Source organism: Coffea arabica, chromosome 3c (genome assembly GCF_036785885.1).
Source record: "Coffea arabica cultivar ET-39 chromosome 3c, Coffea Arabica ET-39 HiFi, whole genome shotgun sequence".
NCBI lineage: Eukaryota > Viridiplantae > Streptophyta > Magnoliopsida > Gentianales > Rubiaceae > Coffea > Coffea arabica.
This window is the reverse complement of record NC_092314.1, coordinates 3,282,095-3,299,912: the sequence shown is the minus strand read 5'-3', so window position 1 is coordinate 3,299,912 and position 17,818 is coordinate 3,282,095. Positions and strand designations below refer to the sequence as shown.

At 35.4% G+C, this 17,818-nt stretch overlaps 1 protein-coding gene across 2 annotated transcripts; it reads right to left on the bottom strand.

Annotated features, from left to right (window-relative positions):
* Window positions 1-11,536: 11,536 nt before the first annotated feature.
* LOC140003791 (protein tesmin/TSO1-like CXC 2) lies at window positions 11,537-17,279 on the bottom strand. Of its 2 annotated transcripts, XM_072081862.1 has the most exons (11): window positions 16,894-17,279; window positions 15,076-15,236; window positions 14,704-14,966; window positions 14,255-14,571; window positions 13,350-13,834; window positions 13,186-13,260; window positions 12,868-13,042; window positions 12,679-12,774; window positions 12,539-12,605; window positions 12,193-12,355; window positions 11,537-12,109 (listed from the first exon to the last, which is right to left on the bottom strand). In XM_072081862.1, exons 1-11 carry the CDS (start codon window positions 17,011-17,013, stop codon window positions 11,761-11,763), a joined length of 2,271 nt encoding a protein of 756 aa, XP_071937963.1. In that variant the 5' UTR covers window positions 17,014-17,279; the 3' UTR covers window positions 11,537-11,760. The 2 variants fall into 2 exon arrangements, with proteins under 2 accessions (XP_071937963.1, XP_071937962.1); XM_072081861.1 differs by having other exon boundaries at window positions 14,255-14,966; window positions 16,894-17,236.
* Between the last annotated feature and the right edge of the window lie 539 nt (window positions 17,280-17,818).

Here is a 17,818-nt window from a genome sequence, read left to right as displayed (position 1 = left end):
TCTTCTTTCATAACTTAAGCTTTCCCTTCTTTTCTTTTCTATCCTAAACTCCCAAACTAAGCCTAAGAGTAGAAAGGAAATTGGCTGATTTACCCTTGCTTGGGATTTCAACAATGTTCTTTCTTGGATTCCTAATCTTTTACTGAATTTTTTTTTTTTTAAAACTATTAAGAGAACCTACTTCACTTGTCTGTCTCTAGGTATTCTATTCTATGGATTTAGTCATGGTGAATTTTCTTGATATGATTTGCTTGAGGATATCAAAATCTTGGTAGTCATATAAGGTAAAATTTTCAAGTCATAGTTATCATGTCTATTTGACTTAATAGCTAGTCCACATTCCCAAAATTTAAATTTGATGGTGGGTAGGAGCTCATATTGTCCATTTTGCAAAATGTAGCGGAATATGGAGACCAGCTACCCTTCTACTTACTTCCTGAAAATCTTGGTTTTAATGCCGTGCTGCTCAGAGGGGGAAAAAGGACAGTTTCTTATTGTGGAATTCTTTTCCTAGTTTAAAAGGAGCCTCGCTAAGTTATGAAATGTAGTACTCCTCCGACGCACTTTGATAGTCCTGTTTTCCTTTTTCGTCTGTTCCAAATTGTAGTCCACTTTTCAATTGAAGAATGTAGTTATATTTTAATTTTCTTGAAATACCCTTATTCAATGTAAGTTATTGTTACTATAAACCTACCACATTTAATGAGAGTTTATTCTTTTTTTACTATCAATTCAAATTCCCATAAAGTTGTACTCTAATTAATGTGAGGATATTTTAGAAAAATAGTTACCTAAATTGATTTTTCCAACAAAGTTAACTATTTTTTCTTAAACTGTGTGAAAAAAGAATCAGGACTATCAAAGTGGAACGGAGGGAGTAACATTTAAGCATGTGTAACAGAACATACATGAAGTTGTGGCTCAGGTTATGGTTAGATGGAAAAAAAAAGAGTAAATCTTATATATACTGACAGAGTATATATTATTACTATTTGATTTATAACATGTGTGCAAAAGTTGAATTTCAAAATCAAATTTTACATAGTTATCATTCATCTAACGCTGCTGATCGTATATACACCGTCAGTGTACGAAAGATTAATCTAAGAAAAAAAACATTCCATAACTTTCTTTTTTTTTTCCATAACTTTCTTGATTTTGCCTTCTACTTTATTGTTATTATTATTTTTTACGGTACATGTGTTGTACTATGATTCACCATTAGAAAAAATCAACAGCGTAATGATGCCAGAAAGGGAAAGGCCTCTCGGCGCACTACTAAGTGGGAGAAAGGGGTTATGCTTTATATCCTTTATTTACCATGAGAAAAAAATTATTGAACTTTCACGAAATAAAGTAGATGAAGAATAGCACATGGGTAAGTATAGTTCTTTATATTTGTATGACTGACAAATCTATCTCTATCCTGTCTACTAGTAGAATACATATATATATATACACTACTCTTTGGCATTAAGGAGGTGTATCATGTATCTAGTAGTAGTAGTATTTTGTATGGTTGAAAAGAAACTTTTCATTTCTTTAGTAAAACGTTTGAAAAGATTGCTGCCTTATGAAACCCTTCAATTTCAAGAAGCGTGCGTGACTATTGGCATCATCTCCTCAGCATCTACTGAAATTTCCTCTACATCAAGACCAGTAAGCAAAGAAATGTTTACGGATTTCCCATAGAATTAATTTGCTTTAATATTATCGTGTTAAAGAGCTTTTATGTTTTTTTTTTATCGCAACGATAATATTTGTATAACTTATTCTAACTTAGTCTGAAGGAAGAAGGAGCTGACGAAATTTTTCTATTGGAGAAAGTCACAATTAAGTGATAAGGTGGGAGGCCAAGACTTATATGTCTTGGCGGGGCTCTCTAAAGCCACAATTAAAGAGCTTTTATGTTGCATTATCTCTCTAAAACAAACAACTATGGCTGCACAATATGTTGGCCGCCCCACCAATGACAAGTTCTGAGTTCTGACATTACCAACTTTGGCAGCTTCTTACGGATAGAAATTAAAGGGATTTTGGTTGCTAAACTCTTGTTTATCTTGCAATAATCAGCGCCGAGACTTGCATTACCAAGGATGGGGCTTTTTATTTGCTCTTAGGAAAGATTTAAGGACAAAAAAGGATTTGGCTTTTGGAGTCCTATCATTCATCTCTAAAGTAGTCAACAAAATTCAGCTGATGAAGTTTACAGGGGGTTAGAAAATGTGCAACTGATCCATCACGAAAAATTTTCTTGATCTTAACGTCATCAGCCCTTGAAAATCTTGAACCTCTTTTCTTTAAACTATGCATGAAAGAAGAAGTAATGGCACCAGTAGTAGGACTTAGTAAATGGTCATTGACTTCTTGCCCCTATGGAAGATCACAGTTGTCAGCAATTATTGAGTTATATGGTGGAGGTTGATTGTAATTTGAAGCTCTTGCAATTGCTGTTTATTAAAAGTAGCTGAACTTCAGATTTGTCTCTAGCAAGCAAGCAAGCAAGCATCTCTGTGATGTAAAAGATTTAATAATGACTGCAACTAATAGCCATGTATATACATTATTCATTTTTAGAAGCTTGAATGGGAAAAAAAAATGTCATCATCATATGATGAAGTTTTCTTCTTCTTTTTTTTTTTTTTTCTAACACTTCTTGCTTTCAAATGGTTTTTGGATTGGTGTAAATGCAGCTCATGCAATCAATGTAATTGTATAATGGTTTTTTTTTTTTTTTTTTCTAATTGATCTTCTTTTGCTGATAATGTGTGTGTAGCAGTAGAAAAAACTGAAAGATAACTATAACCAGGAGGAACATTTATTTTGTGGATGGTGACATATGATCATAATCTAATATAGTAATAGGGGCAAATTATTAGAGAATTAAACTTTGGAATCATATTAAAAAACTTTTTTTTTAAATTTGGATCTGGTTTATATCTTAAGACAATATATATTATTAGCACCGGATTCTTGATGTTGTCTCTCGAAGTCCAACCAAAACCAAAGTTGGGAGGGACATAAATCACACAAATGAATTTTGATAAGGAATTTTGAAATGACTAATCAATCGGTGGAAAGGTGGTGGGGTATAGAAATTGGACTTTTCTCCAGACTGACTTCAGTCTTAAATAATTCGGAGAACAATTAAGGAATTTAAGTTTAAAACAAATAATTTTCTTTTGATGATCTGAAGAAGGAATGACTAATCTGCTGAGTGTACGTGCGACTCATGAGTGAGACAAGAAAATTTTCATTCACTCATGAACGTTCTTATAGGATGCATACCATCTAAATTCAGTTGCATAATGTTTCTTTTTTATTTCCAGCTCAGTCTGGAACCAGAATTTAGTAAAAAAGTTATTGAAAAGGTTAGAAGAAGGTGCAAGGAAATCTATTAATCAAAGTATTTTTTTCGATTGTGTACTTCTTGAGTAGCACAAACCATTAGTTTCTTTGCTAAACTTTTTATTTCTTTTCCTGGCTAGAATATAGTATAAATTCATAATGGGCTTAAGGGCCTAAAAATTGCTATTGTGTTTTCTGTGAACACATTTGTCAATCACCTTTTTACCTTACATATATCAAATCGCTGCAGTAATTTTTCTACAAAAAAATCTAGAAAAATGCAATCCAAACAAGATATTTTGCTCGAGTAGGATAAAAATCGTTTTTAGGCTAACTAATTCTCTATGAGATAAGGCATTTTCCAAAAGTTATTTGTTTTCCAAATTAGATTGCAAAAGTGGAGCAATCGTAAAATGAAGCTTGACCAGCAAAAGAAGGATAATGTCAGTATCCTAGGCGATTAAGAAACATATTATATTGTTTGAGAGTTATTTTCCTTTCTGTTGCACTAACCACATATGTTTTTTAACTAATGCTAATTGAGGGAGCTATCTAATCAACCAAAATGGTTAGGTAGGTTTATGTCCTTCAAGATCGATCTAATGTCTTCCATTTCAGCAGAGATTAGAGGGCTAGCCATCCCATCACTTGGGACAATATGTGAAGAAACAAAAGTTTGAGATTATTAAAGAAAATGCCTCTCTAATTTGCATCTATACTGTACATATATTCGATCCAAGAAAATGTCTAGTGTGAAAGAAAAAAAAAACAGACATGTTAGATTAGCATGCGATAAGCTATCTAGCACCTGAATTCTCTCACTCTTGTTCTTGTCAAAAAGAAAAAGGGATCAAATATTGCAGGCAATTAATACAGCTAACAAATAATAATATTTGTAATCTTCTGCTATTTCTGGGACAAGTTATCAATCTGTGAATACTGATTTTTTTTTTTTTTGACCTCAATGTACAAATAGACTACATTAATATTACACATTTTTCTGAGCCTGCATTCATGTGCCAGATAATTTCCAGCCAACTATTTGGTAATTATGGGACCATTAGATTGAAGAGGGGGACTTAATAGTCACATGGTTTTAGGAATTCATGGACCGCAAACCATAAATTCAAGCTGCTCTGCAGAATTACAAAAGAGGCATAGCAACTTATTACAGACAACAACGTAGAATTTAATCATGAGTGTGTTTGGATTGTAAGTTATTTGAGATATTTTTACTGTAGCACTTTTTTAATAATACCAAGAGAGACTTTTTAATAATACCAAGAGAGATGCTATGGATTGATTTTTATTCTTTTTTACCCCCACTAGACTTTGTGTTTCAGCAAGTGCCTAAATCTCTTGCTACATTTATTTTCCAACTAAAAGTTGTATAATCTAGACACACCATGAGGGGTGGCTCCAATATATTTTGTTTGGTTCATAAGCTAATCCGAATGTAGTACAATGTAAGTAGCACATCCAACCTAAATCAGGCCACAAATGATTGGACTTATGAATGAACGATATTAGGATAATACATGTGTTTGTATCATGTTACATCAATCCACAACGGATAAAGACAATTTGGTTCAGCTAAAATTTCCATATTGTTCTTCATCCCTCCAAAGAAACATATTGATGTTACTTGCCACCAATTTGTACCATGCTTTGAATTAACTCTTGCTTGCTTGCTGGCCTTCACCGACAAACTTGCTCTGGTCTCTTCTCTCTTCTCTTTCTCTTTCTCTCTCCGATATTATTAGGGCTATGGAAAAAAAGTAGATGAGGGGCAGTTCAAAAGTCTAAATACCCTTTCTATCATCCACGAAGGCTAACTCATCAAGCATCCTCCATTCCTGCTACCAACTAATATGAACACGAAACCTGAAAAGCATATTAGAGGCCAAAAAAAAAGTAAGGTGATGGGGTCTCACGAAAAAGAAAGAATCCAAATGTTGTTTTTGTTTTCTTGTGCAATGGACAGCAATTGCGCCCATGTTCCCCCACTAAAGATTCTGATGAAAGGTGTAAAACTGTAAACTGGTATGATAATTTAGCTGTCTTTTCGGCTATCAAAGGAAAAAAGAATGATCACCCCCTAGCCCACAGCTTTGCTCTTCCGTGTAAGTTGAAAATTCATGGTCCCCAAGTCCATTTCCATGTTCCCTGCCTGTAGCTCAATGGTCAAATGGTACAACTAGGAAATATGGACAAGAACACAACTATGATTTTGAGTTCCATCCATCACTACAGAAGGTGGAGTTTGGCTGAAATAGTTTAAAGGTCATGGTCTTCTAGCTTAGTCCTAGTTCTTGATTGCCAAAAAAGCAAATAATTATATGATTCTCTTTTGGTTGAAATAGTTGATTATCCTAGGGCGCAACACTTGACACAATCATTCTTTTTATTAGGATCGTGAAATGATGTGCTCAAAAAGATCAGAAGTTCAATTCCTTCTAATAAGCCACGGTGAAATCATTCAATTCTTCTCGTTTTTGCCTTTTGGTAGAAAAAATTTTTTGATTGAATTCGACTTTAATCACCATCAAAAGTCAGAACATGCTCCCGAAATCATACCTTTTTACGAGGACGCGGTCCGTTCTTGCCAATTCTCTATGTTTGCATTACTACATTTTTTATTTCTTGTTCTTGCCAATTCTCTATGTTTGCATAACTACATTTTTTATTTCTTGTGGTTGGATGCAGTCCCATAATTTATGATCCATGTGAAGAAGTTTGGCGTACCAAACTCGCACACAAAAATGAGGGGAAATATAAGATTGTGTATATAGAACTGAATCGGGTTGGAATCTTAATGGGCTAGGCTTCAGTAATTCAAGCTGCCCTTACTCTGACATTAGGACTGGGGCAATTCAGAATGCGCTGGAGTAACACGTACTCGGGCCATACATTAACGGGCCAGGAGTCTAAGTTTGATGGGCAAAACAAAACTAACGCCTCCAAGTTTGGTGATTCTACAGACCCAAGAATAATCCAATTATGACCTTTTACTCTACAACGCCTTAATTTTTTTTTTTTTTTTTGGGTCTGGGTCATATATATATATACTAGGTTGTTTTTCCCGCGCGAGGCGCGGGTGGTGCCTGGGGGTGGTGCCTGGGGGTTGGCCTGTTTTGTTTTAGGTATTAGGAAAATGCTTGTGTGGAAAGATTGGTAGTAAAACATGGGAAAGTTACTTGGGTTAAATTTTCTGAAGTAAAACATGGGAAAATGTTGTTTATTTATGTAGCTAATTGTGAGTTGCAGAAATTATTTTATGTAAAAGATGTCTGTGAAGCTGCAGCTTTTTGTTGTTGTTGTTTTTTTTTTTTTTTGTATGGTTGGAATCTTTGTTCACATGTGTATAGTATTGTTTTGTTTTGAACTGAGCATTGAGTTTTATAAGTTAGTTTGGTCAAACGTAATTTATTAGTGGATGGTAAAAGTTTATTATAAATTTAAGATTAGTGTTTTGCGCAGACGGAACGTAATCGTGTTCAGGTGCGTAATAATGTGCGGGATCATTATCCAGATTTGGTGGAACAAAAATGAGGAAATATATTATAAAATATAAAACAGAAGGAAGTAAAAGGATGAATACCAGCAGCGGCAATGCAAAGGAAGCAAAGCAGTGGGAGATGAAAGCAAATAGAACAAAGCAAATTGACGGAGATCAGGACATATGCGCATGACTAATCTGTATACCATTGTGCTTAATATGGCATTGGGAACAGCAGATTCATGCAAGTGGGGGCATAAAATTTACTTTCCAATGATGACCTCAAGCTAAAATCTTATAATCCACGAGAAAGGCATCTTTAGGGAGGAAAGTGTAAATTGGAGGCTGAAATTACTGTTTATTGATGTAATCCAGCAATCTTGTCAAAGGAATTGACAAAAAAGCCCAATTTCATAACACTCACAGCACCATAAAAAAAAGAATTTATTGAGGGTAAACAAAGGAATAATAAGTAGATCAAGGGCAAAAACATAATATGAAGGTAAAAAATCTCCACTTCTTACACACAAAATTGTCCTGCGTAAGAGGAGGAGAAAATATATAAGCAATACCGGATGGAGGGCAAAATGACGGGTAAGGGCTTGGAAGAGTAGATGAAACTGGCCTTGAACAGTAAGGCAAAAGTACCTCTTATATATTGTAAGGAATACTAGGTTGTTTTTCCCGCGCAAGGCGCGGGTGGTGCCTGGGGGTTGGCCTGTTTTGTTTTAGGTATTAGGAAAATGCTTGTGTGGAAAGATTGGTAATAAAACATGGGAAAGTTACTTGGGTTAAATTTTCTGAAGTAAAACATGGGAAAATGTTGTTTATTTATGTAGCTAATTGTGAGTTGCAGAAATTATTTTATGTAAAAGATGTCTGTGAAGCTGCAGCTTTTTGTTGTTGTTTTTTTTTTTGTATGGTTGGAATTTTTGTTCACATGTGTATAGTATTGTTTTGTTTTGAACTGAGCATTGAGTTTTATAAGTTAGTTTGGTCGAACGTAATTTGTTAGTGGATGGTAAAAGTTTATTACTCCCTCCGTCCCGTTTTATTAGTCTTGATTTTTTTTTTCACACAAATTAAGAAAGTGTAATTAATTTGGTTGGAAACATAAATTTAAATTAATAATTTCCTAAAATACCCTTATGCTAATCACGAAGAGTGCCAATTAATATCAGTTACAACTAATGGGTTAGTATTGAAAAAGCTCAATGTATTCAATGTAGTGGGTTAATATTTAATAACAATGTATTAATAACAAGATATTTAATAAGGGTATTTTAGACAATTTGAAAGATTACTACATTTCTTAATGGGAAAGTGGACTACAATTTGGGACAGACGAAAAAGGAAAACAAAACTATTAAAGTGGGACGGAGGGAGTATAAGTTTAAACTTAGTGTTTTGCGTAGACGGAGCGTAATCGTGTTCAGGTGCGTAATAATGTGCGGGATCATTATCCAGATTTGGTGGAACAAAAATGAGGAAATATAATATAAAATATAAAACAGAAGGAAGTAAAAGGACGAGTACCAGCAGCGGCAATGCAAAGGAAGCAATGCAATGGGAGATGAAAGCAAATAGAACAAAGCAAATTGACGGAGATCAGGACATATGCGCATGACTAATCTGTATACCATTGTGCTTAATATGGGCATTGGGAACAGCAGATTCATGCAAGTGGGGGCATAAAATTTACTTTCCAATGATAACCTCAAGCTAAAATCTTATAATCCACAAGAAAGACATCTTTAAGGAGGAAAGTGTAAATTGGAGGCTGAGATTACTGTTTATTGATGTAACCCAGCAATCTTGTCAAAGGAATTGACAAAAAAAGCCCAATTTTATAACACTCACAGCACCATAAAAAAAAGAATTTATTGAGGGTAAACAAAGGAATAATAAGTAGACCAAGGGCAAAAGCGTAATATGAAGGTAAAAAATCTCCACTTCTTACACACAAAATTGTCCTGCGTAAGAGGAGGAGAAAATATATAAGCAACACCGGATGGAGGGCAAAATGACAGGTAAGGGCTTGGAAGAGCAGATGAAACTGGCCTTGAACAGTAAGGCAAAAGTACCTCTTATATATTGTAAGGATATATATATAATGGTCATCAATGATTCAGTTACTTTTTGGCAAAATCTTGTTTTAGAAAATTTGTGAATTTGTTGTTAAAGATGTAAACTAGACAATGTATTATTAAGGATGGTTCTCCATGTTCGAGGGACTAAAAGCCGAGCTGTTAATACATCTTTCCTTTGGCTTCTTAGCATAATCCAATCTTTTTATTTTTCTGTCTTCTGATATCAGTTCTTTTCTTCATTTCCTCTTTTCAAGCAGAAAATTTTGTAGCTCCAGGACAATAGAAGTTGTCAAACAAGATCAGTGTTACTTCCTTGTAAGCCAAGGTAAGTGTATCAGAACATCAATCACAGGATTAATCCTTGTAGAAAGGGGAAAAGAAACCATCCTTTCTTGATTAAAAGTTGATAACTATTACAACAACCAGACCATTTTACAGCAACAAAAGGGGCAAGCTCGGAGTCAAATGAGCCAAGAAATACTGAAGAATGCCCCTGCCAGGATGCAGAATCAACTTCTGCTGTTTCTTCGATCAGGCCAGGGACATCCGAATAGTCGCGACGAGGAAGAGAAACTCTTTTAACTGTTTGGACTTGCAGACTTGATGCCACTAAAACAGATGAACTAATTGTCAGGGCATTGATCCAAGAAAGAACAATCAATACAGGGAAAGAAGAAAGTTAATCTGTTGAAGATTGTCCAGGTACACAAGCAACAAATGGTGATTGAGATTGTGCATGGCCCCTTGATCCACCACCGACTGCTTGAACCAATGCAAACCACGGAGTTTTAAGCACTTTTAGCTAAGGAAGTCCATTGCAGGCAGCATTCTTAACTGACAGAAATTTCCGGATAGTAATCAAAAGTTTCTGTGGCACTGGTTAGGCATTGAAGTATCGCGGCATCCTTGAGCAACCAATACCTTCTTCTCCGGGGATGCAACAGGGCTTGTTATCCCCAATTTGGTGTCCAACGTACCATAAAAGAGCAGGACACAAGCACCCAAAAGAGGCACCATTTTGAAGCTGTTTACAGATGAACTGGTAGTTTGCCTGTGACTTAGCATGATTTTATTTATTTATTGTGAATTTGTGCAAGCATGAATAGTTTAAATAAAACAATTAACAATGATCCTACATGTTAATTCTTATTAATTTTAGAAAATTGATGTATTTTAAATGTTTAACTATTATAGTATTTTTAAAACTTCTTTGTATAGTTTTGTTATAATATAATAATATTCATCAAATATTATCATGAATGTCAAACAATCGATAAATATTTTTTTTAGATAATTAAAATTTTTATAATGACCATAAAATACCTAGAATGACGTGTTCGTAGTTAATAAAGTACAAAAGATCTAGCAATTTATTTTCTTCATCAACAAATGTTTGGTTTTTGACAACATTAATAAATCTATTGGTGTAATAGTTAATTTTTTCTTACACCGTGTTAATCTATATGGATAAAAAAATTATACAAATTTATCAAAAGAGATTACATTATTACAAGAGAGGGGAACCATAAGAACAAATAATTCAAATTTATTTAAAAAGATAAAGTTGTTAGAAGAGAAAGATACCATAAGAAAAACTAATTATAAAATAGTTGGATACAAATATTATGGATGCTAAGGATGTGTTTCGATTGCCATTTTCCAAAGAAAAATTGTTACGTTGTCCGTGAACACATTTTCCAATCACTTTTTTACTTCACATATATCAAATCACTATAGTAATTTTTTTACAAAAAAAATGCAATCCAAACAAGGCCTAATTATTTAAAAAGATAATGTTGTTAGAAGAGAAAGATACTATCAGAAAAACTAATTATAAAAGTGTGGATACAAATATGGTAAAACCCAAGTGTCCAAATAACTAGTTAATTCTCTTCAATTAAGCTTGTCACGTAAGAGAGAATATGGACAATTAAAATAATTAACACATATACACACACACAAAAACATTATTGATTTTTTCATAATACCTTCTTCTTTTCTTTTTTGTGATTTTAAGAATGTGCATATATAAATTAGGATTACGCATACGGAGGAATCCACCCTTCTTAAATTGTAGCACTCTTCAAAAAATTAAGGATACACATTAAGCAACTGGTTCAGTATAAAGACCATAGAATTTTTCCTAACATGCTGCTTTTTAAACATGTTTTTTTTACACGCAGAAGCCCAAATTCTGAAATAGATAGTCCCAACTATCATGAATCGTTCCTTTTTAAACAAATAAAGGTTCCGTTTGGATTAGCTGTTTTTGAGATTATTTTTCAAAAACAGCACTGTAACATTTCGTTTTAAAAATACAAGTCCGATTGAATTAGTTATTTTTGGAGTTGTTTTTCGAAAACTATATAAAAAATTTTTATTGTAGATGTTTTTTGGATTATTTTTAAACAAAAGAAAAGGAATATTACCCTATAACTACTTGCTAGTGAGACCAAAAGAGTGGCGTTCTTCTTTTTCAATTTTTTGCCTTGGTCATCTTTTCCTACAAGTCACACTGAGAAAATGCAGCAAGGCGCATCGGAATCTAGACAAGCAAACTTACCATCAGCTTCCACCTTCCTACTTATTAGCCATCAGCTTTGTATCAATACTTCCTAAAGCTTATATATCATAATCACGGATTGAAAGTCTCTCTACAAAGGATGATAAACACTATACGGTACACAGTTGTGATTAAAAACAAGACAGATATTTTACAGGGACAAAGGGGGCAAGCTCAGAGTGCAACATGACTGAATATCATGACTAAAAGCTACAATAACTATTTAAAATTTTCCTTTATTCACCCAACAGAATGATATCTCAATGCTTAGGAGTGAGTGAAGGAAATGCAGGAATAGACTGCAAAATCAACTTCCTGCTGCTTCTGCGACCTGGAGACATCTCAAAGTCACAATGAGGTGGAGAAACTCTCTTACTATTAGGAGAAGCCAACTTGATGCCACCAATGGGAGATCCATTGCCTTGAAGAATCTCTGGCAGTTCGTCTTCCTGAACCGTTTGGAAGTGCTTATCAAACTTGGGCTGAGGATGTAAAAGGTTTGGCTTTGCTAGCCCTTGGATAGGATATAAACCCGATGAGGAGCCAATAGAAGGCAATGAAGATCGCGGTGGCTTTTTCTTTGAGGAAAAAGGAAGCTGGACAGATGGTCTAAGCAACAGAGTTGAACAATTATTAATAATACTGATGATTGCTAGAGCTTCCAATCAAAATACAGGATGTGTTTGTTATACCTTCCAAACCGTAAAGGTGTTGCAGGTGGAGCAGATTCAGGGTTCTGCTGCTCTACATCTACCTGGATTGCAGTTTTATGTGGCTTCCTGTCCTTTACAGTCTTCTCCAGCGCATCTGTTTCATCTTCTTCTAATTCAGCTTCTGTGCCTATGTATATAGAGCCTGAAGCAGGAGAGTATAAAACTTCAAACAGTCATTGAAATATACGCATGGAGTAACTAGATCAGACAAAGGGATTGGATAAGCCAGTCCTGCATTATCTCTTCCTTGTTCACAAAGAGGATTAGGGGGCTGGCTTAGATGGAACAGAATTGAAATATATTCAGAAGCTTAAACCAAACTCACCATCCTTTCTACCAAATGCATTCTTACACCCTTCACATCTACAGTTAATAGAGCATCCAACACCACCCTTCAAAGAAACAACCGGATTTTTATCAGAAGCAAGGAAAAATAGGAGGAAGACAGAAAGGTGGGGAAAAGACCTGATAGCATTCACAGTATTTTTTGAGGCAACCAGATTTCTTGCAGTTACACCCTCTCTTATGTCGAGCTGAGGCAGGAGTCTTACTGGAGTCATCCTACAGTGAAAAATTTTCACATATTACTTACTCTCAATCAGGCCAAAAAAGGAAAATGATAAGTCCAGATTCAACTGCCCATCCCAACCTCACCTCAGTCAAAGAATCGGAGCTCCTAATGACTTTGGGGGCAAAAGCAAGGGGGTTTCTGGACTCAATCTGCTTGCGAGTTGCAAGCACAGTATCCTCATGAATAGGCTTATTGAAACATTCCTGACAGGAACATGGCTCCACACAGTAGACACCAGCAGCAAAACATTCACAATAACTGCATGCAGAAGGAATTTTTAAGAACACAAAAAACAGGAGAAGACCTAAAATTCCAGACATTAGCCAACAGGAATTAATTAAAGCACAATGGTAATGAGAATCATAAGAAACGAACTTGCTGAGCACAAAGGATTTACTTACAGTTTCAAGCATTTAGATTTCTTACAATTACATCGCTTACAGCCCTCAGGTTCTCCAGAAACTTCCAATCTACGCCTGAGAATTAGGAAAAGGGTCAGACAGGACTATAGCAGAAAAAGAAACTTCAATATGATGATTAGTGCCGTAAACTAAAATTAGCATACCTCTTCTTCTTTGGACTAATCTGATTGAACTCTTCATTTGCTATTAGGGCAGAAAGCTGGTTAGCATCTTCCGTAAGTGGAGCTGCATTTTCAGTAGGATCCATGTCTGTCTCCGTAGACGTCAATGCCAAAGATTCATTAAATGATTCTTGACCAGCCATTATGGGCTGGAAATTAGCAGTTGAACTAGGTGCAATAACCAGTCTGCCAGCAACTGAGGCGTCCTGCTTCACAACCTTGAATTCCTTGGGAGTGGTTGCAAGTGCATTTAAATGCAAGCCAATTCCAGGTAAAATGCACCTGGATGAATCATTTCCAGACTTGAAAGGAACCAATTGCTTATCTGCGGAGGGTGTGTTTCCATCAGATTGAAGTAAAATGGAAGAAACAGAACCTGAGTTCTCCTCCAGGTGCTTTCTGCGAGCACCCGCCATCTCAAAAACAAGGCAACGTCTTCTCATTCCACGGTACAAATTTGAAACAGGCTACAAGAGAAGAAAAGAAACAAATTGAGAAAAGAAAAAGTAAAACATATTTGCTCCAAAAATTAGAAAATTGGCACTTTAAAGTTAACATAGCCATCCCTGGCAGTGAGTGCTTAGTAAAGAATACGTTATAGCTCAAAGCAAAATAAATCTGCTCAAACTCAATTGGATCTCATCTCAAGTTTCCGCAAAACACAACTGCAACTTGATGGAAGTTTCCAATCCATTTCTTTTGGCTCAGGACAGTATCATCACAAAATCTACTTAATCTACTTAAATCAATCAATCTAAAAGGATCCATAGGTGATATTGTGTGCTAAGATGTATCCAAACCATTTTTACATGCAGACACATTTCTTGAAAGGCAAAGATTTAAAGTGAAGTGCATCTTAGCAGCAAGTATGGGGATGCATTGCTGACCTCAGCATCCATTTTCTGACTGAGGCTCCCTTCCATGCACTCACTGTTCAAAGAAGAACTGGTAATAACTTCTTCAGGCTCAGCAAATTCCATCACACAACTTCCTTCTCCTGGTTGAGTTGAAGGGTTTTCGTTGTCCATTCCCTCGCCTTGGTGTTCAATACAACCAAATGTTTGCATATTCTGAATATTATTTGTGTTGTTGGTATAGAAGGCAGTTGTAGATCGCGGGGATTCATTAAAACTGTCAACGTCCTTTGGTGTATCAAAATTTAGCAGATCAGCAGCATCAGAAATTAGACTCTCCCAATCGCAACCTGTGCCATCTCTACTTTGATTAGTTTGGCCTAATCCCTCAATACTGGATTCATTTGTAAATAAACCTTTTCCAGATACTACTAGAGAAAATGGAACTAATGGTCCAGCATTGGCATCAAATTCAGACAGACCTTTATTGCTAGCAGCGCAACTAGCCTTTGGGCTGGAGATGGGACTCTTGCAATCATAATTTAAAGATCGCACAAATTCAACTGCCAGCTGTGAGCAATCATAAGATGGCTCTATAGATGTCTCTCCAAGAGAATTCCCTGGATCAAAATTTTCCTGCTCCTCAGAGGAGTTATGGGCATATTTTACAATCCCTCCATTCCCATCAATTTTCTTCTCACTGTCAGAAGAAAACTCAGGTCTTGATGGGTCTACAAGTTGATGCCTGAAAGCAAAAATAAATATAGATCAATGGGCAAGGAGGCTTGCCATACTATAAATTGTGGAAAAAAAGTGAAACTGCAGAAACTGATCAAGAAAGATTAATCTCTTACCTTCTAAGGAATCTGGACTCCTTAAGGGAACTGGCATGGGGTGACGTGAAAACAGATGGAAGGGATGAAAAACTGAGTGCATTTAGAGTTTGGGTAATGTGAACAGACTTAACCGGCTGGATAGGAGAAAGATTGTTCAGAAAGCTAAAGACTGGGGACTCCTGCACGATGGATGAAACAGAAAAACTCTCAGATGCAAGACAAGAAAAAGAAAGCACTGGAGACATCACGGGTTCATGGTAAAAACTTGAAACAATGAAGTACAAAGTACGCTAATGAGCCATCAGCATGACAAAAACATATTATTTTCAGCAAGGGAAGATGCAGGGAAAATGAGAAATAAAAATGGAGGGATATTGCATGATTAATAAGAATCCTTAAATTCATACAATTGGCCGCGGATGATTCTAAGCTCAAAATCAATACACATGAAAGTACTGTATCAGTAACACTTTGACATATAGAAAATCCAGTTAATCCACTAGAATAAAAAATATAGTATCAGCATTGCAGTCACCATTTCTGCCCATTCACCTAAAGAATAAAAATCTCCTAGCTAGAAAGACTAAAAGCTGATTCGCAACACCTAGAAGCACACTGCAGACAACTTGTACAAGATAGTAGCACTTTTATAAACACTAGCGTTGAAAGTATCCAAAACAAACTCAGATTACTTGTTCCCCAAATGAACTAACAATCAATTTCTGAGAAGCATGACAAAATTGCAGATAAATGACCAAGATGTTAGACAGCATATTGCAGAGAAACAAGAAAACCAGATTTTCAAAAACTTCCAGGTGACAAAATCAACAAATTACATACCGTTTCCGCATGTAACTTAAGACTACCAAGACTACTTAAAGGTTAGATACCAAAAATCTGACACAGCTATCTAAAAATTCCATATACAAATGATATAGAATAACCAAGTAACAAGAACCGTAGGCACGAGGCGAACTACCACTAACGAGCATTAAAGCAATGACACACAACTCCAATTTACTAACAAAATCACAGTCAGCTAATTCCAGAAGGAAAAAAAAAAGACTAATTACCAAAACCCAGAAGCCAAAAGACTTAAGAAAGAAGATCAAGTAAAATAGTTGAGAAACACTAGAAAATCGCACACTAAGAACTGAAGAAAATCAGAGTAGGGGCAAACAACAGCATCTTCAATCAAATTGAACAAATTCCACCTTAAGTGAAGCATAATCTGAAACAAACAACACTAACATATCAAACCTGTCAAAACCCATTTCTCACCAGTTCAGAAGCTGAAAAAAACAAGATAATGCATTAAAATAAATTAACAGAGCATGAGGTCAACTAACAAAAAGACCAATAAGCTCTAATTCATACATCAAAGCAGCCCAAACCATTTTCCAAAAAACTTTTTCCCTTAGAAATCACAGATCAAATCCCTGACCTCAAATGCCAACCATAACCAAATTATTATCGCCAAAAAAAAAAGACAAAAGTTTACCAATTTAGCAAAAACCCATTTCGCAAAACAATTCTGCTCCCCCATTTCCCCAAAACATTTTTCACTTAAAAAACCTGAAAATCGAATCTCCCATAGCATTACTGACTTACCACTCCCAAAAAGACAATAATTCATGAATTGAGCCAAATACTCATCTCAAAAACACTGCTAATCTCCAAATACCAGAAATCCAGCCCCCCTTTCCAAAATCCACATCTTAAAACCAAAAAAATACAGCTTTATTTTCTTTGCATGATCACCAAAAAAAAAAAAAAAACCCGCATAAAAAACTGACAAAATGCAAATTTAAAGTTAATTGAACTCAAAAATCAAACCTCAAATTTAGAAATTGGTGTATTGATCTGATTCTTGCTCCTCTCTGGAGTATCCATCACTACAACTTCTTTCTTTTTCCCCACTTCTTCTACTTCCTTCCTCTCTCCTTCTTCCCCCATATTGCCTTTCCTCCTGTCACTCTTTATATACAAATTATCTTAAATCTAATCTATTGTCTGCAGCTTCTATCAGATATGTATGGACATCTTACTGCAATTAGTCGCTCTCAAGTAAAACTCACACACAAACACACGCTGGAAAACACACAGTTTCCCTCTTGGAGTGAAGAAAGAGACGAATTTTAAGAAGAAGCGGGAAGGGGCCCTCTCCCCTCTAACCCATCTCCCCTGTTTACTAGACTATTGATTTTCTCGTGCTTGCTGGTAAAAGAGACCGACCCTACCCACCCAACTCACACTACACACAGTCACACAGTATAATAATGCAGAGGCGACGCCACCAGAGAGATAAAAAGAGGGAAAAAAGGGCATTTCAAAAGTAACGTAAACTACTATTGAATTGGATCCGGTAAAAATGAATTAATGCGTAACCTCTGGAAGTATTTGGACCAGGTTTGTCCCTTGGAAATACTCCATTTCCATCTTCGTCCTTTTTCTTTTTCATGTTTTTTAAGGTTGTTTATTCCAGTTGGGATATTTTTTTATTATTGACTTTGTCCAAAGAAGTTATTGGAAATCCATGCTGGATTTGTGCAAAACTGATTTGGTTTTAAATTTCAGTTACGGTTGACCCCCTAAATAAAAATAATTGGTATTAAGTAGGTCAATGATTTTCAATTGTAATTCTTATTGATCTCTAATGCTAGAGACTAGAGTTAATGGGTGTATAAATACCTTGTGGTATTTTAGATTGAATAAAAAATAAGTATAGTACGAAAAGCAATTTGTAGAAATAAATTTTCTT

Bases quoted from the DNA above. Each gene is read 5' to 3' on its own strand.
- LOC140003791 (XM_072081861.1), bottom strand. From the start codon at position 17,013: ATGGGGGAAGAAGGAGAGAGGAAGGAAGTAGAAGAAGTGGGGAAAAAG. The intron at 13,835-14,254 runs GTCAGCAATGCA...CTTCTCTTGTAG, and splicing joins GTCAGAAAATGGATGCTGAG to CCTGTTTCAAATTTGTACCG. The intron at 12,110-12,192 runs GTATAACAAACA...TCTGTTGCTTAG, and splicing joins ACACCTTTACGGTTTGGAAG to ACCATCTGTCCAGCTTCCTT.